Genomic DNA, 22,673 nt, shown 5'->3' with positions numbered 1-22,673 from the left:
TTGCAAAATTTGGAAAAGAATGAATTTCAAAGGATAGCTGTGTTTCATATTGTATAGGGGCTTGGGTGGTGTGGATTATGTGGTTCACATCAAAATGTAAATTTCTCTTTCATTTCTATTGGAGAGTTGAGGAAAAAGAAGGCATTTTTTAGGGGGACAATCGAGTGCTCTTCTCAAGTCCCATTCATTTTTCTGGGAGTCTGAGTTGGAGAACTCCTCGTCAAAGAGAGGCAGAATATAAAGTTCAGGCAAAACAAACATGACTCATGATCATTGTATGAAAAACAGCAACAGAACTTTAGGTTTTATGCATAAGAAGGACTTCAGCAATTCCCTGCAGCAAAGATAAATGGGTTTCAGTTTCCATTAAGGTGAAAGAGAAATAAATCCATTAAAAGGAAGAATCGGAAGTAGCTTTGAAAAAGAAGAATAGGAATCACTATTAATCATGCCCTCTCCTCAAAATCTATTTAAATTGCATCTTCAAACTGCGGTGCCCATATCACATTTTCAGATCTTAATAAGAGAACAGAACCCGTGGCAATAATAATATCAACATATTTCCAGTTTAAAAACTGTTGCACTCCACATTCATATATATCAACTATGATACAGCTGCAACACCTGAGATTCTACTAGTCTTATCCTCTTGAGTTTAAATTGAGAGGGATTTATTCATGCTCCAAATAAATCCAAGACCTATGTGATTATAAAGCTAAAAAGGAACAAAAATGCAAGAGAGTCGTGTGTCTGCAGTTCTAGAGCTCTACTGCTTGGCAAACCAGCCGTCAGCATGTGAGGGGCAGGAGAAGCTGTTCCTACCTGGTTCAGTGCAGTTTTTGTGATTTGGATGCTCTGCCTCTTCAGGGTTATCTGTAACATTCTCCTCCACTTCCAGCAGTAGCCTTCGCCCAATCCACTTGTCACTAGTTTCCAAAGCAGTGTTCAGAACATCATAACCTAGAGAGGAAAAAGTACCACGGTAAATGTAAGAGGGAGGAACACAGCTGAACAGAGTAGCACATTAATTCAATGAAGTGGGCAATAAGTTGCACCACTGTGCTAGGCTTTTACTTACATAGTGCAAGGATAAAAATAGGTAGAGGGTGGCATGAAGGGGTGATCAGTGTAGACCTATGACACCTTTCCTCACAAGTTATCACACTTATTAATCTAGATTCTTATTCTTCTGTTACAAAGGTTAGTTTTTTCAGCACTGTGGGATCTCCTATGCATAGTAACTGTACATTGTGCTGGCAGTAAGGACTGGAGACAGGTGTTAGAACTGAGAAGGCGTCATGGGGCTTTCTATATCCAAAACATGAGCCTGCCCCAGTACAGGCATGCTGCATTGCTGGTGGGATTGCCCTTTTGGTATTTGGACAGAGGTTGAACTCTGGCAACATTCAGTTCCTCTTTAAACATGTACATTCTCTCCCTGGAAAGCTGTTGGTGCAATAATGCCAATATGGTTCCTAGTTAAGAATATTGGGATAGGACAAGCAGAGGTGTAAAAAAATGGTGGCGAGGGAGGTCCATATGTTGATAACTGTGATAAGGTTAGCATTATGTGGCGAGTTTCCATATTGCCCAAGTAGGCTGGCAGACTCGGAGGTGGGCTCAAAAAGAGAAGTGAGTCACAGAAACAGCACAGGGTGGGATGGAGGACTAAGCAAAACAACTGAGCCAGCCCCTAAAAGAGACAAAATAATTGCACAAATTGCCATGGCTGAAATGTACAAGGGCATCTAGTTGGGGAAACTAACAAAAATTGACAGGGAATCATACCTAATTTGAAACGAGTCAATACCACTCATCTGGCCTAGCACTGCCTGTGGTTTGCTCAACCAAAGACCTTTTGAATGCCCCCTCCCCCGGAAACCCATCATAGAATTATAGCATTGGAAGGGACCTCAAGGGTAATCTAGACCAACCCCCTGCAATGCAGGAATCTCAGCCATAGCATCCATGACAGATTGCCACCCAACCTCTGCTTACAAATTTCCAGTGAAGGAGAGTCCACAACCTCCCAAGGGAGTCTGTCCACTGTTCATTCAGCTAGATCTGGATATCAGGGATTGAACTGCAGGGGGTGCTTATGTACCTGAGGCAGGTGTTCTGTTATTCAGGTATATGGTCCTTCCTTACACAAGCAAAAGGACCATGAGGGTTTGACTTTCTCCTAGGTATTGACTGAGCCAATAAAACCCAAACAAAATAGCTAGAGGCTTCCTAAAGCAAAGAGCATTATAGTGGCAACTAGCTGTTTGTTGGAAGCAAAATGATGGACAAAATGGAAAAACCCTGTTATGCTCATCTAACAAATTTGCCTATATAATGTTTTCAGGATTGCAGGAAGAGTGTTTCTCAGGTTTTTGAGGCTATGAGACACAAGTAAGTAGACGTGTAGTGATCATCTGTAGTGGACCATTCCACTTCTGCGCTGCCTTCATTCTCTGCCTTGCTTTAGAAGAGATGTTGGTGAGCAAAACTCTGTCTTGGCAGCATCAATGCAAACACATGGCACCTCTCCAAGGGTTTTTATTTTTGCTTGAGCTGCTCATCCTGGAAACTTGCATGCTGCTCCGATTAAGCAGAAAGTGCATGCTCATGTGCCAGTAACATCTGGCAGAGCTGAACATGCTGGGGGGGGGAACAGTAGGGTGCCCACTGTGTGCAGCACAGCCCATAGTTCAACCCCTTTTGGCAAAGTGTTAGAGGAGCTTTATGCCAAGTTTCCATTTCAAAAAATAGAGTTTTGCTCTTTCTCCCTTCAGTTAAAACACAGCAGCTCTTCCTTCCCCACACATCTGCTTCCCATGGGGCTTTTCCCCTGTCAGCCTCTGGGGAAAACACATGACTCAGCAGCAGAGCAGTTGGACAGGTCTGGCCACACAAGCTCGGAGCAGACACATAAAGCAACTGTTTGCATCTACTTTTTAACACACCCTGCCCCTGTACGCTGAGCAGCAACCTGCGCTCAGAAATGCTCAGAAATGCAGAATTGTTTTCTTCCCAACACCTAACTCCACACCAAGAACAACATCAACTACTAAATCTGTGTGTGTCAGGTTGCACTTAAAGGCACAGAATTGGAATCAATAAACAAAAAGGGATGCAACCACTCCTCCTCGTGCCCACCATTTCTCTAAATGTGGACGAGTAGAATAGTGTGTGGGTTCAAGTCCTAACTCCACTCCAAACATTATAAGTAGGCGGAAACAATGTGTGTGACAATTCAGTACAGTTGCCACATTTTCACACACACATGCACACGCACACCCCACCACAATCACACAGAGGCACATTAAGTTACTGCTGAGAACACACCGCCCAAATCAGAGATCAGCTGACTCAGAAGCTTAGTGAGCAGAGCAGGCCTGACAAAGCAGGGCCTCTGCAGCTGGTTTTGCATTTACAGTGGTACCTCGGGTTAAGTACTTAATTCGTTCCTGAGGTTCGTTCTTAACCTGAAACTGTTCTTAACCTGAAGCACCACTTTAGCTAATGGGGCCTGCAGCTGCTGCTGCGCCGCCGGAGCACGATTTCTGTTCTCATCCTGAAGCAAAGTTCTTAACCCGAGGTACTATTTCTGGGTTAGCGGAGTCTGTAACTGAAGTGTATGTAACCTGAAGCGTCTGTAACCCAAGATACCACTGTAATACATAAATGTCACTGTGCGCTGCTGACAGGGAGGAGAAAACGAACGACACGGGTCTCTGGTCAGCCATTCCTCATTGGGCAGCAGCAGTTGGAGCTTTTATTGCGCTACAGCAGGCATCTCCAACTCCCAAGAGACTGTGATCTACTCCCACAAAAAAAAAAACTGGCAGTGAACTACCCACTGGATTGACCAAAGTTGTTCAGCTTTTAGGGGAGCATAGATCAGGATCACGCGATTGACCAGGATCGACCAGGGACGCCCCGTGATTGACCGATCAACTGCTTGGACATGCCTGCACTACAGCTTCTGAGCCATGGCACCATTAAACAACAGGAGTGTCTGCAACCTGACCAAGGCCACAGCCGTTCTAAACTCCTTCCAGATTTCACCGACAGTGATCAGTCCACCAAGAACTCTAATGTTACACTTTTTAACATTGCTATCTATCATGTAATCTCCCAGAATATTTTTTAAAATGGATGCCTGGGGCCCTAAGCCTATGGCTTTGGCTGTACAATCCTTGGGGACCACAAATACTGCCAGGCAGATAAAGAACTAGCTGTCAGAGTGAATAATAATAACAGCTATCAGGAGTGCAATATCTCAAAGACCACCTTTCCCCATATGAACTGACCCAGACCCTGCGATCATCGTCTGAGACCCTCCATGAGAGGGCTAGAGGGTGGCAACATGAGAGCAGGCCTTTTGTGTGGGGACTCCCTGCTTGTGGAATGCTCTCCCTCGGGAGGGTCTCCTGGCGTCTTCCTTAGATCTCCTTAGTGGCCAGGCAAAAACATTGCTCTGCTCCTGGGCCTTGGGATAATTGCACAATATATGGCCTTTTAACTGGGGTATATTTTTTGTTTGTTATTATGGTCTTTTTGTGTTTTTATATTGTAAACCACCCTGTGATATTCAGATGAAGGGCAGTACAGAAATTTAAATAAGAACAAGAATCATGGTCAGAAGTTTTCATACCAAACAAGAAAAACAAGAAGCCCTCAGAGTTGTTGTTGTTTAACGGCCTGAGCATGCTGCAAGAAATAAGCACAGCACTTCAGTTTGTGTTCCTACTGGGCAGTACTGTCACCTGGAACCCAGCTGGAAGGCAACAGAGCAGAGCGGTTACCTCTTACGGAAGGCCACCTTAAGAGCAGAACTCTTTTCTGCAGGTTTGCACCTGCCATTCAGGTGAGTGTCAGTGATTACTCAGGAGATTCCTTTTTGAAAGTGACCTCAGGGAATTCACACGTGAAGCAAAGGAATTCTGAAGTGGCAGGTCATAACAAAAGGCATACGGTTGGGACTTGCCAGAGAATGATTCTGAATGCCAGGGACAAGGGTGCCTTTGAGAATATTAGAGTATTCGTTAACTTCTGAATAATTACAGATTATGCTACACACATCTTGGAGAAGTACGGAGCAAAGCTGACTTTCAAAAGAATGTCCCTTCCAAACAAGCTTCACTTGCAGCAAGCCTTGTTTAGCAACATGACCACACCACAGGACCCTGAAAAGAAATCAAAGGGTTAAAAAGTTTCAAAACCCTTCCTGCCGGCACAGTCCTAATTCCAGCAGAACTCCTTTTTTGCCTTGACACAGCACAATAGCATATCACACAGCGGAAGGTGTTATGCAGTGCTTTTTCTGGGGGGGATGCAGGGGTATGCATACCCCTAAACATTTGGAGGAGTAGCAACGGGGATTTGGATATCTTAGGAGCCCTGCAGAAAGAGCATGAGACGCCCTCTTTGTGGGTGGGTTCCTTTCCCCCCTTAGCACATCATATTTAGTTGGGGATTCTGGCTGGGCTTTGGGAGGGGGGGCACTGGCACCGAGCGGAACAGACGTGCTGTCCCCACCTCCCTCTCCTCAGTAGCTCCGAGCGGAGTGACTGAGGAGCAGGGGCGGAGGAAGGGGGTGGGGGGTGGGGGTGGTCCACCCCGTGTATCACCACTGAGGGGGGTGACAAAATGCCGGGCGGCACTCACCGCAGGGCCTGCAGCACGCGCACAGGCTCCGTGCTGCCCAAACGGCCCACCTGCGGCCTCCCCCCAGCTGTAGCGCTGCTGAGTGGGAGGAGGCAGGCAGACTTTTCAGAGGCCCTATGGAGCGTCCTGCCCCGGCTTGCCCCACCCCCACGGGCAGCTGCCCCCGCCCCTGGGTGCAGGGCACACACACCGCCCCAGGCGCCTGATCGGCTTGCTCCACCGCTGCTGAGGGGACGCTCCCAGGGGCGTCCTCTCTCTCCGTGCCCCCCCCACACAACTTTTCCCTAGATGGAAGCAGCCTGGAGGCTGGGCGGCCTCTCAGCGGCTCATGACAGGTGTCCCCGAGGTGGGAGATGTTGAGCAGAGACTCTGTGAGAGGGCGCGAGGGATCTATGGCAGTGCCTGTGCATGCAACTCTCCTCTCTCCCCCCACCACCCCTCACGGACATGGAGTCCCCAGCACACCTTGACGCTGCTGCTGATCCAATGAAGGTGGCTTCTTCTTAACACCGAGCCGCTGAGGGACCACAGTCTCATGCCCTCTATTTTTTGGTGGGATGCTGAGCTAAAGGCAGTGCTTTTTTCCATTTACTGTATTTATTTTTCCTGATTTGAACTATAAAATGGTGATTTTCTTGAGTCAAAATGAGAGGACCCCTAAACATTTTTTAAGGAGAAAAAAGCACTGGTGTTATGTATACACTAATGGTGAATTAATTATGGAACTATGGATCCTTATGTAGCCAAAATGCCACCATCCACACACAAGAGGGAGGTCTCAGCACATTTAGAGGAACCCCAAGGTTTGAAGAAGTACACAAAATAATTGGGGGGGGGGCTTAAAAGGGGAGGGGAGGACTCACACATCAGTCAGCATCTCACGCACATTGAGCATGCTTCGTCCTCATTCACTTGTGTTGTGAATGTGCATGAGATGCTGACTGATGGAGGGAGCAGGGAGAAAAATGGAAAAACAGGGGAAGGGAAAATAGATAGAAAGACATAGCTGCTTGGCTGGAATCCTGAACCCTTTCTCCATGATCCTAGTGAAAATCCCCTCATCCAAACTGCTATTTGGTATAGGAGGGGAAACTCACTATAGGGAGGGATCTGAAGCCATTTGCACTGCGAAATTAGCATTTGCATCAACGTTTCTGATGTTGTTGAGAATAATCTGGCATTAGGGTTGCCATATTTTGAAGAGCAAAGAGGACTTTTTTGCCGACTTCTACTTTTAACTATGGATCACTATGATGACTCTACCCATGAGAAAAAGGACATGTCCTGGGAAAAGAAAACATATGGCATCCCTAATTTTCTAGTTTAGTATGTTTATTTTACTTGTATTTAGTAAACATAGTTTTTTTAAAAGTACCCCACCCCATGTTAATTTTTTGGTCCCAAAAGACCTCAAGTATTTGACCTGAAATATTTGAGGCCCGCTTAATATCGTTTAAATGTTATATTATGTAGAAACATTTTATTAAAATACTTGTAAACATTTAAAGGCAATAGCATGACCTTCTCTTGCAATGTTTAAATTTAAGTGGAAGGAAACCCCAAAAGTACTGAAGGCTGTTGGCACACTTAATAAATTTTAGCATCCTGGAGAACTGTGCGTGGTAGGCTGACTCACAGGTCTGTCAGGGATAATCACCTGAAAAACATTAATTACAACTTTGAAACTGCCAAGCTTGCCCAATATTGCCTTTGGCACTTGGCATCCATTCATTGCTACTAATGAACTTAGGAAATGGAAAACGTTCGGTGGAAAAATAAAGCATTGGAAAAATTTCCACCCCACTCCCTCATCCCTGCCATCAAGATGTTCTTCCTCATGTCTGCTCCAAATTCCTTTTCATGTAATTTGAACCAAATGGCTTGAGTCCTGCCCTCTGGAGCAACAGCAAACAAATTTATTCTGTTTTCTGTGTAATAAAAATGAGATCATAATGCCTCTTAGGCTGCCATGCAAATATCCCCCTGGGACTGAGCAGGGTGGTGGGGCCACCACACCTGCAGCCCCACCACACAAATGGTAGGCAGGATGGACAGAGAGAATGTTGTGCCAGCCGTAAGCTACGCAGCCAGAGGGCCTGGACTGGCCCTGCCCCCATACCATCACACAAGAGCAGTGGAACCAATTCGGGATCCAACTGATCCCAGGCCAGCTCAGCCCCTCCGTGCCCTCAGAATGTCCTGTTTCATGGCTACAAATCCAACAGTAGCTTCATCTCACCCAACAACAAGAATACTGTGGATTATGCAGCTAAAGTGGATCTGGGGCTCTTGTGCAAAAAACCCCTATTTTTAAAAAATGCCCAGAATTTTTGCAGTAAGGCAAGATATGGGAAAGTGCACTGGAAAGCATTGGCATCACCCTGACCAGTAAGTAGTTGCCTAGATCCTGTTTCCCCCTCTTCTTAAAGATGGATCCAACATTTGCCTCTGTCCAGTCTAACAGCACTTCACCTGTTCTCCAAGAATTTTCAAAAATCATAAATGGTCTCTGAGATTACATCTGCAACTTCCTTTAGTACCCTAACGTACAACTTATTTGGCCCTTAAAACCTGAATTCACTGAGAGTAATAAGGTGCTCCCATACTAACTTCTTATCTATATTTAGCTGCAACTCTGTTCAGCTTGGAAATGCACAAGTTGAGGCTCCAGCACTCTCCCGTCATGAGGAAACTGTTTCCTTAAAAGGCTACCCAAGGACGCACATGAGAGTAGGAAGCATGAAACAACTGTCTTCATCTGGTGGAAAAACCATTTAACCCAAACAATATTGTGCAGTGACATTAACTTGTGCTATTCCAGAATCTGCCCAAACAAACTTACTGCACACATTGAAAAGAACATATAGGAAAGAAGAAGAAGCCCATGCTAGCACAGGGCACACTGAACACTGGCCAGTCAAACGGTACAAAAGAATGATGTGTTACTGCAGCATTGCAGAATCACTGCAAGTTTCAACGAAGGATTGTCAAGTGTTGGCAGGATCCCTGGCTCTCCTTTGCAGCCACCGAGGTTCTATGAAAACTGTGAAACTAGGCAGACAAGACACAGACATACCTTTTCAGGAGTCATGCACAGTTTAACATCTATTTTCGTCTGCACTTTTCTTCCTTTGAGGGCAGCGGCAAAGGGAAGCACTTTCACAAAACTTAGGGCAACAACAACTAGATGTACAACCAATAGTAAAGGAAGAATCTCTCCATTTTGGTTCTCTCAGTTCCAATCCGAAATTCAGTTCTCCACAGTGCTGCAACAATGAAAATTCTTCAACATTCACCTAATGAATACATCTGTGTGCAGTTTTGGCTAACATACACACTTTTCAGGTAATTTTCCCTAATATAATCCATTTTTGTATGTTATTTTACCAAAATAATAATTTTTATGCACACTTTCCCCCAATCTATGCATTTTTATTCAAGTTGGAGAACTGCATTGCAAATTTCAGATGTGTGAATTTTGAAGGCTGGTTCTATGTTTCACTTCTCATTGTTTGGGAAAGTGAGAAATTGAAAGATTAACTTTTAAGTGCAGACTGAATCTAATATCTCCTTAACAACCAAGGAGCAGGTATTTACTACTTCGGGCAAAATACAGTGGTGCCTCGCAAGACGAAATTAATTCGTTCCGCAAGTCTTTACGTCTTGCGAATTTTTCGTCTTGCGAAGCACGGTTTCCCATAGGAATGCATTAAAAATCAATTAATGCGTTCCTATGGAAACCGCCTTCAGACCAGGTCCGGGGACAGTCTGTCCCCCGACCTCTTCTGAAGGCCGGTGGGGGGCGAAAGTCTTTGCTCCCCCCCCCTGCCTGCCTTCCCGGGAGAGCGGAGAAACGCAGCGCTGCGTTTCTCCGCTCTCCCGGGAAGGCAGGCAGGGGGGACAAAGACTTTCGCCCCCCACCGGCCTTCAGAAGAGGTCCTGGACCTCTTCTGAAGGCCGGTGGGGGGCGAAAGTCTTTGCTCCCCCCCCCCGCTGCCTGCCTTCAAAAGCCGTCCGGGAAAGCGGAGAAAGCGTTTCTCCGCTCTCCCGGAAAGCAGGCAGGGGGGAGCAAAGACTTTTGCCCCCCGCCCGCCTTCAGAAGAGGTCCTGGACCTCTTCTGAAGGCGGGCGGGGGGGCAAAAGTCTTTGCTCCCCTCTGCCTGCCTTCAAAAGCCATCCGGGATAGCGGGAAGCGCTTCCCTGCTATCCTGGACTGCTTTTAAAATGCTGGCGGTGGGGAGCAAAGCCTTTCGGCCCCCGCCGGCCTTCCTGGACCTCTTCTGAAGGCCGGAGGGGGGGAAAAGGCTTTGCTCCCCACCGCTAGCATTTAAAAGAGGTCCCCGGAGATTTCCCTATGGGCTTTCTTCTTGCGAAGCAAGCCCATAGGGAAATTCGTTTTGCGAAGCGCCTCCAAAACGGAAAACCCTTTCGTCTAGCGGGTTTTCCGGGCACCACTGTATGGGGGTGCTGTAGGTTTGAATGAACAAAACTAGCATGCCAAGGATAAGGGTTTAGCCTAGTTTTCCCCTTGTCATACCACTATTATATATGCAGAAAGGAGGATTCTGTGCCATCATTTACACTCCCTCATTTTCACTCCCTCACATCTATGGAATTTGGAACATTCTTCTGGAAAAGGTAAGACATTGCAAAAGACAGGAGCTTCCTGTTGTGTTCCATGGTACATAGTTTCAGAGGGTCATCCAAGATCAGAATTGCACAACAATTTCACTTTATCTTTCAACATCATCATCATCATCATCATTATAATTAAAAATTATTTTTATTTAAAACAAAGATAAAACTACATACAATCAGAGAATCATCTCTGAATATTCCACAGAGCTTTGACAAAGTTTGTTTCTTTAAAAACTGTCTCACAGTGAATGCAAGATTTCAAAAACGGGTTGTTTCATATGCATGCATCATGGAGAAATGCAAGTAACAGGGTGGGGGAGAGAGAGATTAGGAATGGAAGGAATGGAAGGAAATCAGAAGAAACCTCAGAAAGCATCTAGGTCAAAGTTTAAACCAAGGTGAATGTCTAGCTCGACAGGCAAACGCAAGCATGAATTTTATTCTTCCCTCTGCATTTTCCTTTCAAATGCTGAGATGGCTTTTTGTAGTGTCTAGGTATCGGCTTTAACTATCGGAGGCATATCGGTGCTTCTTTAAATGTCTGGGGACTGGAAGATGGGGCTGCTACTGCTCTCAGTTGGGAGAGTTGGAGGGTAAGCATTCTGCTATGTCAATGCGTTCCCAAATACTCTTCAAAGGCTACCCTGTGTTGAATGAATTGCTGGAGTCTAATCCATGCTCCCAAAAATAAAAATAAGAATCTACAGCCTTAAATGTATGCAAATACTTCACAGAAACAGAAATGTGAAATGTGCAGCTCCTTCAATTAGATTAATTGAAGTTAGTGGGAGGAGAGAAAATCAGGAATAGAACAGGCTGCACAACTTTAGAGTGTTTACAACAACAAAATAGAGTTGTGGCAGATTTTTCTCCTCTGATGTTTCTTCCCACATTTGCAATATAAACGACAGATGCTCACACCAGCAAATCAAACACTGGTTCAGACATCAGTCTTCCTCATGCCTCAGGAAGGCACTCTGCCTTTCAAAGCACCACATATACATTTTTGCATTCATTTACTCCATTTTAAAGGCACAATACAATTGGAGTTGCAAAACTGCAGTAAGGATGCTGGGGGTGGATTCGTGAAGTCACAAGGGCCTGTCTATCAGCACGATACCCTTCCAATGTCTTATTATGAGAACTTCCAAATGGTGTTTCCCAAGTTCAACTCTTGGAGAAAATAGTCACATACTTTGGGTATTATGCACTTTTCCTGCTTTTTCTTTTTTTTAGCAACCAGGGGCCCCACACGGTGTCTCTGAAGACTGGAGAAATGTCACAAGGGAAGGGAAGGAGAGCCAGTGTGGTGTAATGCAAATAATAATAATAATAATAATAATAATAATAATAATAATAATAGGGTGGCATATGCTCAGATTTCCCCAGACACGCCCAGGATTCCAAAGGTGAAAGCACCACCCAGGCAGATTCTTTATATTTTCAAAAATGTCTGTGGTTTTTCTTTTGCATGCAGCAGGCAAGCAGTCTGGGCAGAAGATGGTGGCCTCCAGGGGAGATTCCTAACCCAACCCCCCTCCCCAAGATTACCGCTGCCCCGCTGACCACCCCCACTACCGCTGATTGCCCAGTGGCCCTGCCGCCACCGCTCACCTGCTCACACACTTGGCCGCCACCGCCACCGATCACCCAATCACTCACCCGCCGCTGATCACCCACTCGCCCTGCCAACACTGCCATAGATCGCCTGATCGCCCACTGCCACCGACTGTCCAATCACCCAGCCCCCACCAATCACCTGATCACCTCAATTGCCACCAATCACCCGACCACCACCAATCGCCTGCTTGCCCCCCCCCCCACTGTCTGCCCTCTTTTTTCGATCTTCCAAATATGGTAACCCATAATAATAATAATAATAATAATAATAATAATAATAATAGTTAGAGTGTGTTGACCAGTGTTCAAATCCCCACTCTGCCATGAAGCTCACTGGGCAACCTTGGCCAAGGCACCATCTCTTAGCCTAACCTAATTCACAGGGTTGTTGTGAGCACAAAATGGGGAGGAGGAGGAGGAGAGCCATGGACACCACTTTGAGGTCCATGGAAGAATTTTGACAGTTTTGGTTTCTGTCAGTTTCTCATTTTTCCAGTCTTAAATTCAGATGGCTTTGCTCTTTATTTTTAAGAGTCTGCATGAAAATATATATATTTCTCCTACTGTTTGTATTTTTGTATACAATCTTGCCTCATTTAACATTTCTCTAATATTCGGTATATGTACACTTTTGTGTGCACCTAATATACACATTTTTGTGTATACTTTTGGCTAGAGAACTCCATCATTGATTTCAAAGGACAGCTGTGTTTTGGTCTGCATATTAGTTCAGTTAGAGTGAATTAGGTACGTCTGCATTAAAATGTTAAGTGAACAAAATTATTCCCCGTTCCCAATACACATACATACAGCTGCTTATGTACATACATATTTATAACCACATGGCCATCTAATTTTCTTTCTAAATGTATTAACTGAATGTCTAAAGAATGTGATGTATGAAGTCGTCCTGGAGTTTCCAACTTTCTGCTTTCAAAAATTGTAGCATGGAGGGCAAAACACTTCTGAGTACATATAACCTAGATTAACCTAGATTGGCCAAGAAAGCTGTGTGCCAGGATGCTTCTTACACACACACACACACACACACACACAGAGAGAGAGAGAGAGAGAGAGAGAGCGCATTTAATATTTTTAAAATGCCAAGGCAATATACAGTCTAAAAAAACAAAAAACAAATCTTTAAAACTTTAAAACAAAAACACAACCCCAAACCAATAAAACAGCAGTATAAAAAGGTCATAAAAGTGTATAAAAGCTAACAGAACAGAACTTCAGAGAACTCCAAAGATGTAAAGTGGGGACCTATCTTACGTGTCAAGGAAGGCCTGGCCAAAAAGATAATTCTTCCCCAGACATATTGAAGCAACTGGTGGTTGCTGCATCATGCATATCAGGGGGAAGGGCATTCCACAGCACAAGAAAAAATGCCTTTTTGGGGGGACAACACCCTTTAGTATCCTGTAGGGTGAGTTGACATGAGTACAACCTCCCCAAATGACCTAAACAACCTTGCAATCACAACTTGTATCACAACTATGTATATTAGCTTTCTTTCCGCTTAATGAGCTGTCCCACTAGGCACAAACCTGGCATGTTCACCTCTGCTATAACAGTCACCACTGTCCATGCACTGCGCCATTTAATTCTCTTTCACTCAAGTTACTCATTTTCATAGCAGCTTTCTGCTGTCATCTGGAACAAGGGGACCTCCTCCTCCTAGAGGCAAGGGGAGATTACTGATTTAAATATCAGTGCCTTGAGTATCTTTAGCTTTTACTGTTTCGCCATTTCATCACTGCTTGGGGGAATCATAACTCTTCCATCAGAACATTCACTTCCTTAACAATTTACCTCTTACAAATGCAAAATCTAAACTGTTGTTGATATTCCTGGGTTTTGGCAGCTTCCAAGAGTCAAGCTGAGTTTTGCCTTTGTCTCTCACAATTCACTGCAGCAATTACAAGAGGGATGCTTTGCCTTGTGTTTGAAGGTGCCCTCTGACTGAAGGGTTTAAATTCAGTCTAAAGATAAAGAACCAAAAGAAAGGGAAGCAGAGAGTCCCTCAAACTTGCCCATCAACATGGGACACCTAGACAGCACACTGAGCAGGTTCACACATACTGTAATCTGGTCACACTCTTCCTCACTATGCTGAGATACATTGCATTTCTCCTTAAGTGATCACTATTTCTAAATTTGCATCTATACATCTACTTTAGCATATACAAATTTCATGCAAATCTGTGTTCTCTTTTGTCCCCTCCCCCTTTGGCGATGCATGCATATTTATAGCAATGTATAAACCAAGGGAGGGGGAAAGGTAGACTGAACTGGCCAGGAAAAACTATTCATTGTGCAGAACATCTGCCTGCCTGCCTGCCTATTATTAGTAACAGAGTCTCCGGCACTGCAAAAAGCCTACAAGCTGAAACAGACGGTGGGGAAATAGAGGAAGGGAGGAGGATGAAATTTGGGAAATGTCATGTGTCAGAAGCTTGGTTACATGTGGTAATGAGTACTAAGAGGATAAGTGAAAGGCCATACAGAAAAAGGTAAGCTTTAAAGAAGAATTTGAAGGGGGAGAGAGAGGTGGCATCACAAACATGTTCCGAGAGGCATTCGGCATATGGGGAAAATGGGTGGAGTTGCATAAAGGAGTTGGAGACTTTTATTCAACTGAGAATGGCAGAGTTGGGGTGGCAGAGGTCACAAGCAGCTATGGAAGAGAGGGGGCTGTGCTTAGTGGCAGAGCACACTCTGTGTATGGAGAAGGCCCAGGGTTCAGTTCCTGGTTTCTTCAGGTGAAAATGGGGGGAAATCAGGCAGTAGATGATGGCAAAGACTGCTCTGCCATCTGAGATCTTGGAGAGCTGAAGCTACTCACAGCAGACGATCCTGGACTTGGTGGACAAAACAACTAACATTTCTACTACACAACATAAAACAGGAGCCAAGAAATAGGAGTGAGTTGGGGTGGGGAGACGTGAAAGATGTGGATAGTTTTAGCAGGAAGGAGAAGACGATTGGCTTGGTTCTGGCAGGGGATGGGGAGCCAGTGAAGGAACCTAAAAGAGGTCACATGGCCAGAGGGATGGGAGAGAGGGGTGCTTTGGAAAAACCGAGGCATGAAAGAAAAGAGTCAGGCATATTAAGGTTCCAGCAGTCAAGGTGCAGATGACCACCAGAGGACGAACCAATTTTAGCCAAGGCACAAGAAGGAATGGGTGGGAGTTTTGCAAGTTTGTAGAGGGAGAAGCAGCATGACTTGGCAGCAGATTGAATGGGGGAAGCAAACAAGAGAGAAGAGTCAAGGGATAGCAGCTAAGCCAGCATGCTTGACAAACAGATGTGAAGGATGGTACTACTGACAATACTGAGAGGAGTTGGAAAGCCATTTTAGGAGGCAAGATAAATGGTTTTATCTTCAACATGTTGAGATGACAATGAGATGTCCAAGTGGATATATCTAACAGACAACACAAATTTGAATCCTACGCTGCCTCAAGCTTATGCCCTCCAGCAACTCTTGTGACCTGAATATAAGGGCATGGATTAAATTAACAAAGGACCCATATTACAGCTACAAGCTCTTTAACTTCTCCCTTGATACCTGATGGTATGGCATGTTACAGATTTTTAAAACCTATTTATATAGCCCACAAATTCCAAACATATGTTTTTACATTTTTGCCACCGTAATTTTGTGGTCTTCTAGCATTGCACTCCTACTCAAATAACACATTTAAATGTTAGGAAATCACTAGCAAGCTGTGAGCCACAGTTCCCAATGAAAGCATGCAGATTCCTTGCGCGCCATGTCCATCTCTGGCCCTACAATCCTCCTCGTCAACAGAAAACACAACTTTTCTATGATGCTACTTTTGAAAAGGAATTCAGAACAACACATTGCCACTTCTATGTTACTATAATTCCTCCGGTTGTTTTAGAGGACTCTCAGTTACCTACCACATAGTTGGAGGAAACACTATTACTGCCATTATTATGGCTGTGGTTTTATGTTTGTGAATTGCAGAACAGATAATGCTACATCCATTTTGAATCAAATACTTGTCAGTGGTGACCTGAGAATCAATGATCACCGTACAGCTTTTAGCATCCTGGCTGTGCACATTCCTGGCAGGATGTCCATGTTTTGGTGGCGGGGAAAGGAGCAGTTACTCCACCTAGTGCAGCAGAAAAGTTTTTTCTGTCACATGGGAACATTTTGCACTTCACAACCTGAAAGCATTGTAATACGAAGCTGTGACTGGCAGACAACGGTGGGAGTCACATCTAAGGACAGACACCTAACTGGGGACCACTTCAAGCTAGCCCCAAAAGATAAAGGTGTGGCTGCTTAGTCTTTGCCGAGAGGCCTCCTGGTGCAACACAGCTGATGCCTCGAGGCTGCTGCAAAGAGACAATTCAGCTCTAAGAGCTTCAGAGACACTCTGTGCGTGCACTGGGAAAGTCGTGTTTGACACCTGGCATCTGGACATGCATAGGCACACACATGATCAGGTGCCCCAACTGTACACGGTCCGTGTAACACACATCCCAGTTGCATGGAAGAGTTTGTGCACATTCAGAGTGTGTGTCAAATTGCAGTCCTGCTGAGATCAAGAAGGAAAAAGAACTTCCACAAATTTGTCTGCCGGTTCTTCATTTTAGGTCAAGCAAGCCAGAGCTCATCCCACCCTTGTGTCAATCAAGGTTTATATCTGCCACTCACAAGGCTCATTCCTGTGTGCATCATCATGACTAAAAAATCCATGAGTACATAATGTGTGATTGCATTATACATATGATAAATAAACAGTACAATTCAAAAGTACATTGCTTGATATGGAAGCAGCCGATGTGAATAACTCACCCACACGCTGCATTTCCTTATGCTCCATATGGCCTATTAACCAGGGACAGTCCCTGTTTTGCCTTCTGGAAAGATGCTGGGATTAGATGCATTAGAGTCTTTCCAACTTCAGCCTCCTTCTAAATCTCTGAATTCGTGGCACCTTGACTAACAACAAGTGCAGAACCACCTTCCCACATTATGAATGTTGCTGACTGTATTAGAGTGGGTGCTATTCTATGAGCATAAACCGGTCCACTGTGCAACTAGGAATGAGAAGGGGTTGGGATGTTGGAACTCGCTGGCCTGAAATTACCAGTGTCTTTCTTTGGATAGAACACAAGCTTGCCCTTTCTTGTTCCTCTTTCCCCCTGGAAAGCCGCTCCAGCCCCTCTCTTTCCCATCATCATCTCTGCGGATACACCGACACTACAAGCCCCCTTGCAGTCTCTTTGATGCAGCTTTGCAGTGTCACGCTTAGATTGCAAGAATCTGTCCATCTGCTCCTTGGGATGTAGGATTCACAGTGACCATCATGTCCTTTCCAGTCTGCTTGCTTGACTGGCATAATCTTTATTGTGTCTCTTTCAGCTGCTCTGCAAGTGTGCGTTTCCTTTCAAGGATATCCATTGCATTTGGGGGGCAGATTTTTTTGGGCAGATTCCAACAGAACACAAATTATTTTTCTCCCTCTGAGGGTGAGACACACACTGTCTACTTGCAGAGAAAATCACTCCAGCTGGCTGAAGTAAAAACATTTACTATATAATAAAACCCACGTAAACTATATTAAATAGATCTTTAATTTAAAAAATCCTGCTGATCTGCAGCCACTAACTGCTTGCTGAGTAAGATGGTTCTGCAGGAACTACTTAACTGGGTCTTTATCAAATTTCAGAAGGAAGAAAGTTACAATTGAGGGGTATTGTTAGTAGCCCATCTCCACCTCAGCTCTTAGAAGGTCTGCAATTTAAGCCCCCCATGGATGATGCTCCTGGCACAAAACATATGCACACTCACGCATGCAACACACCCCTTTCAAATTCGGCTGGGGCATTTTTGTTCAAAGTTGCATAAACAAAAGATGAAGAATGGTGAGGTTGTGATAGGGTATTGTTTTTGCAGCCTTTGCTCCCACTCTGCAAAATACATTGTCAGGTCATATCCATTTATGATCCACGTCCAAGGTTTCAAAAAAGTCTACAAGACATTTGAAGAGATTGCTGGATCAGTTGCTATTGAGTTTTGTTTGTCCCCGTCCACTTGGTTTGCTGTCTTCACCACCTTTACTCGTTAGATAATGACTGTAAATTTTATGGTTGTGTCAGCTTAACAAAAGTAAAAGGTTGGGATTCAATAGTTGGTCTTGGAGCATCTCAATTTGTCAAGCTACATAAGTTGCAGGTGCCGGGAAGCAGAGGCAGCCATCCGAGAGGCAGCTTTTAGCCCAACACAAGGCCAAGCCAATGCTGTAGTTTCCATGGCTGAAGGGCCAAGAGCTTGATGTAGAAACCACCAAGCAGGAAGATATTTTTTTAAAAAATAATATTTATTAAAAATTTTCAAATATAACAGAAAAGAAAAACATCCAAATTTAAGGCCTTATTTTCAATATCATCTTTCCAGGACTTCCCCTCCCCTCCCCCTCTTGTATTCCAGTTCTTTCTACCAAGCAGGAAGATAAACAGGGAAGCAAGCTAAGGAACTATTTAGAAGTGCCAAGGACAGAGTAATGACTTGCTTCAAAGGGTCACAGAAGGAGTGCAGCCTTTATAGCAGGCAATGGCATTGGACTGGCTCATCTAACTTCCATGATCAGGAGGATTCTGGTAGGCAATGAGCAGCCTTCAATTCTTTCCTCCAATTTTCGTGGGATGATTTTGTCATCTGAATTGTCAGAGGTAAGATTTCAACTGGACAGGAGCAGGGGGTTAGTGAATAGTTATCATTATTTATTATTTATTGAACTTCTATACCACACTCAGGGCAGTTCATGCCTCTCTCCAGGACTAGCAAAATTAGAAGAAATGGTGCAGAATAAACAGACATATTTGCTTGATTTCCTTCAGGTGTGCAGGAATGAGTGACAGAGCCCTTCCTTTGAATGTAGACAGTCCCACCTCCTGTTAAGTATCAACAGTTGCAGGACAATGCAATATTTCTGCTTGAGAGACTGGGAGGATCACTACCAGTCAGAGAGTCCAGCTTTTAAATTCTAATGTATGAAGAAATCAGCTTTTCTTTATGCAGGATTTGTGTCGTCTTGGTGCAGAAATATTGTTAATACTTTATTGTAGCATACAGATAACCCTTAGTGATGCTAGGAAGTAATATATACTTTATGAAGACATCATTTTTCATTGCAAATTCCTTTAAAATCTTGATGTGTGTCTGCTTTTTTAGCGAACACATGTCACAGAACAGATACTAACAGCTGTGAGTGAAAATTCCTCCCAACTGAACCCAATTTGCTTGCTCTGTGCCCTAAAATGGAAATCTGTGCAATATCTCTCCGTTGCATCCCTGGTAATTAAAATTCACAACCTTACTGCATAAAAGGAGTGTTATTCGATATGCTGACTAGAAGCACACAATCCCTATTCTGGAGTTATGCTGGTTTAGGGGCTTTAGGATTGGTGAGAGCCCCTCCGTGCCAGCAGAACACTAGGTATGCCACCCCCATGATAGATGCCAGATGGTGGATTCGAACTCCCATCAGCCGCAGCTAGCATCAGGGATGATAGGAGCTGTAGCCCAACAACATCTGGAGGGCCACAGGTCCCTGAACCTGCTATACTCCTTCAGCCCATGCCACATTCCAGCCAACAGCAGACCTTGACTCCAGACCCAGACGTGGTGCAATAAATTTTCTTCAATTTGTTGTTGGCGTCCATCTGTCACGAAACACTAAGGAGTGCACATCCCAGGGTGAAATCAAATTACTGTGTTAGCAGCACTGAAGTGACCTCTCCAGGACACAAGCTGAGGCAGTGTGTATGGGGGTCTTGGGCAGCCCATATGACAAGACTCCCCTCTCTCGGCCTGGCTGATGTGGTCCAAAGGAAAGCAGAGCAGTACATTTGGCACCAGCTGGGCTGCAGGAGTTGCCGGAAAGCAGCCAACCATCTCAGGGAGTGGTGTCCAAACTTTTTTCAAAGAGGGCCAGATTTGATGAAGTGAGGGACTTCCGGGTTAGCGCCATCGGCAATGGCGGAATTCCTCTGACTAAGAGGAACCCGCTCCGTGAAATTCGGGTCTTGCCGCCGCGGCGAAGGCGGAGACCCCTTAAAAATTCCAGGCGGAGGAAGCCTGGGAACGTGGGATTCGGCTGACACCAGGAGCGCCCCCCCACCCGCAGGGAAACCCCTTTTTTATATAATCGAACGCTATTTTTACGGAGTGAAGCCGCACAGCCGTTGCCGGAGAGCGCTGACTTCTTCTTGTGGACAATTGGATTTCAAACAACAACCCGTGAGTAGAACGGGAAATTAGGTTTTTAAAACAATTTAATTTGGCAAGGAACGGGGGAAGGTCTAAACAGGAAGTCCACCTCCCCCTTTTGTAAATAGACTGAAGCAAAGAGTTTGTTAACTAAGGTCTTGGAAAGCTCTACGTAAAGGATTAAAACTTCACTGATTGAAACTATTATCTACACTCCTTTTGGAAGCAGGGGAAGCCTGCTGGAGAAGGTAAAATTTAGGAACTGAAGCGTCACGTCTCCAAACTCGGGAGAGGTCCATGAGGAGCCCATCGATGGTGAATAGAAAGGTTTGACATCTGTCAAATTTGACATCTGTCAAATTTGATAGCTAGCTGTTAAGATACAAAGAAATACTTTGTTTCCATTGTCCATTTTTACGTCTAAAAAGAAGGAAAGGTAACTGGAATTGTTATTAATTTACTTTTGAGACTTTTGGGACTGTGCTGGAAGTATTGATAGACTGCTTTCCGCTAGAGGGAGTTTTGGGACATGGTCATAAGAATGCAGCTGGAAAGATAAAAACTCTGAGAAATTAGCTTTGACCTTGGACATTTCAAGGATGTCGGCGGAGAAAAAGGTCATGCTTGAATTGAATAGGACATTTTATCTGTTGGGAAAGCTGCATGAACAGATAGATGCCATGGCTACCAGCGTTGATATTTTGGGAACAAAAGTAGGCATCAGTAAAGAAGTCGACAAGAATCCGGCACAAGAATCTTTCTCAATTGAACAAATTGAAGAAGCAGAGAAGGAGAAAGTTGTTGTTAAAGTGATGCAAGGGGGAGCTTTAACCCTACAGACAATTGGAGGATTACAAGTTGAGGCCTTACATGACTGTAATTAGGAGAAGCCAGTTTTTGGAGATGGGAGCCTGGCTTGATTTGGAAAATGAAAAGTGGAGAGATCGCCCTATGTGGGGATCAAATGACTTTTGGGATATGAAATTGAGCCAGTAGGGGACCAAAGTTTCTGGGGCCTTTGGACTTGGAAGAAGTGTGAAACAAGATCGGGAATACTTTATGGGCCCTATTTTTAATTATGGAAATCTGGCAGACTTGATAAGAAGGAATATGACCAACCACAAACGAGAGAGAAGCCGAGACAGTCATTTTGTTTTGTCTCAAGCTTGGTGACCTTTTACAGATAGGTAGCCGTGTTGGTCTGCCATGGTCAAAACAAAATAAAAAATTTTTTTCTTTCCAGTAGCACCTTAAAGACCAACTGAGTTAGTTCTAGGTATGAGCTTTCGTGTGCACACGAAAGCTCATACCTAGAACTAACTCAGTTGGTCTTTAAGGTGCTACTGGAAAGAAAATTTTTTTTTATTTTGTTTTGGTGACCTTTGTTTCTTTTGACTTCCGAAAGAAACTTTGCCACGGCCAGTGTAGTATCAGTAGACCCATCATCCAAAAGATATTTAATATCTTCAGCTTTTTTTAGGATTGAAGTTGTCAAGGTTTTTTTTAGGATTTTACCCCAGGAAACTAACTGCCACAGGGCCTGGATTAAACCAACCGGGGGGCCGGATTAGGCCCCCGAAACAGACTTTGGAGATGCCTGATCTCAGGGACTCCACCCAGGATTTGTGCAGGGTTTACTCCTTAGCCTTCTGCTGAGGATACAATGCAGCAGAGGTTAAGGATCAGAGTTTTCCTTCTCCTAGCTTGGTTTGGCCAGCCAGTCGAAGCCATGTATGGAGTGTTAGGGTAGCATCTCTGGTGAGGGGACACACTGTGCTCCTTCTGGTGAGGGGACACACTGTGCTCCTTCTGGGGTAGCTTGCCCACCCTTGGTCTCCACCCTGCACTCCGCTCTCCCCTGCATGCAACAGCGGCTGACATCCATAGGAGTTTCTCAAAGGCCACTCTTGTGCTGAAGATCACCCTGCCACAGCAAGATGATTAACTTGGGAAGACTCAACAGCAGCATCTTTGTAAGACTCAGGAAGTAAAAGGAGCAGTCCCTTCAGAACTATAAAGGGTCATAGGACACTTTACAAAGCCAACTGATGGGACCAGGTCAAGTTTAGCCTAGAAAAAGTATACCAACAGGCGGATAGGTGTCAGAACTTGGACCACAGAACATAAGAGGGAAATTCCCACCATTGGGGCCAATTCCCTTGTTACAAACGTACCAAGTAAAAACTTGGTAACAATCAGGGGATATGAGGATGAAATATTTGAAGAATTTAAAAATAAGCCGAACACATTTTAATAAGACATCCTTAGTTTAGACAATTCTACTCATTAGAAAGTTGTTAGCCTCCCTCCCTCATTACTGCCTGTTGTTCACATGGAGTGTGACAAGAGCTCTAGTTACAGGGTGATCCTGAAGTCACTCCCAATACAACTGCTTTTTTGAGTAGGTCAGTGTTTCTCAAATATTTTGAGTTTCTTGCCTTACTGCTGAACTTTTTCTGCCTCCGCCTAGCTGCCCAAACCCCACCAGCACCACCCGTTTGTT

The 22,673-nt window shown here is 44.6% G+C and overlaps 1 protein-coding gene across 3 annotated transcripts in view; it reads right to left on the bottom strand.

The window, feature by feature from the left end:
- Nucleotides 1–22,673, bottom strand: part of SLC24A3 (solute carrier family 24 member 3) — a gene marked incomplete at its 5' end in the record, with an annotated part of 170,946 nt that overhangs the window by 134,276 nt on the left and 13,997 nt on the right. For all 3 annotated transcript variants that reach the window (XM_081872738.1, XM_081872739.1, XM_081872737.1), the window contains one exon: nucleotides 823–960. In XM_081872738.1, coding sequence (XP_081728864.1) covers nucleotides 823–960 — 138 coding nt within the window. The remainder of the gene's footprint in view (nucleotides 1–822; nucleotides 961–22,673) is intronic.

The sequence above is a fragment of the Podarcis erhardii genome (genome assembly GCF_964252035.2).
Source record: "Podarcis erhardii genome assembly, chromosome: 8".
Classification (NCBI taxonomy): Eukaryota; Metazoa; Chordata; class Lepidosauria; order Squamata; family Lacertidae; genus Podarcis; species Podarcis erhardii.
Note: the sequence above shows the minus strand (reverse complement) of the source record. Positions and strands in the feature narration are given on the sequence as shown.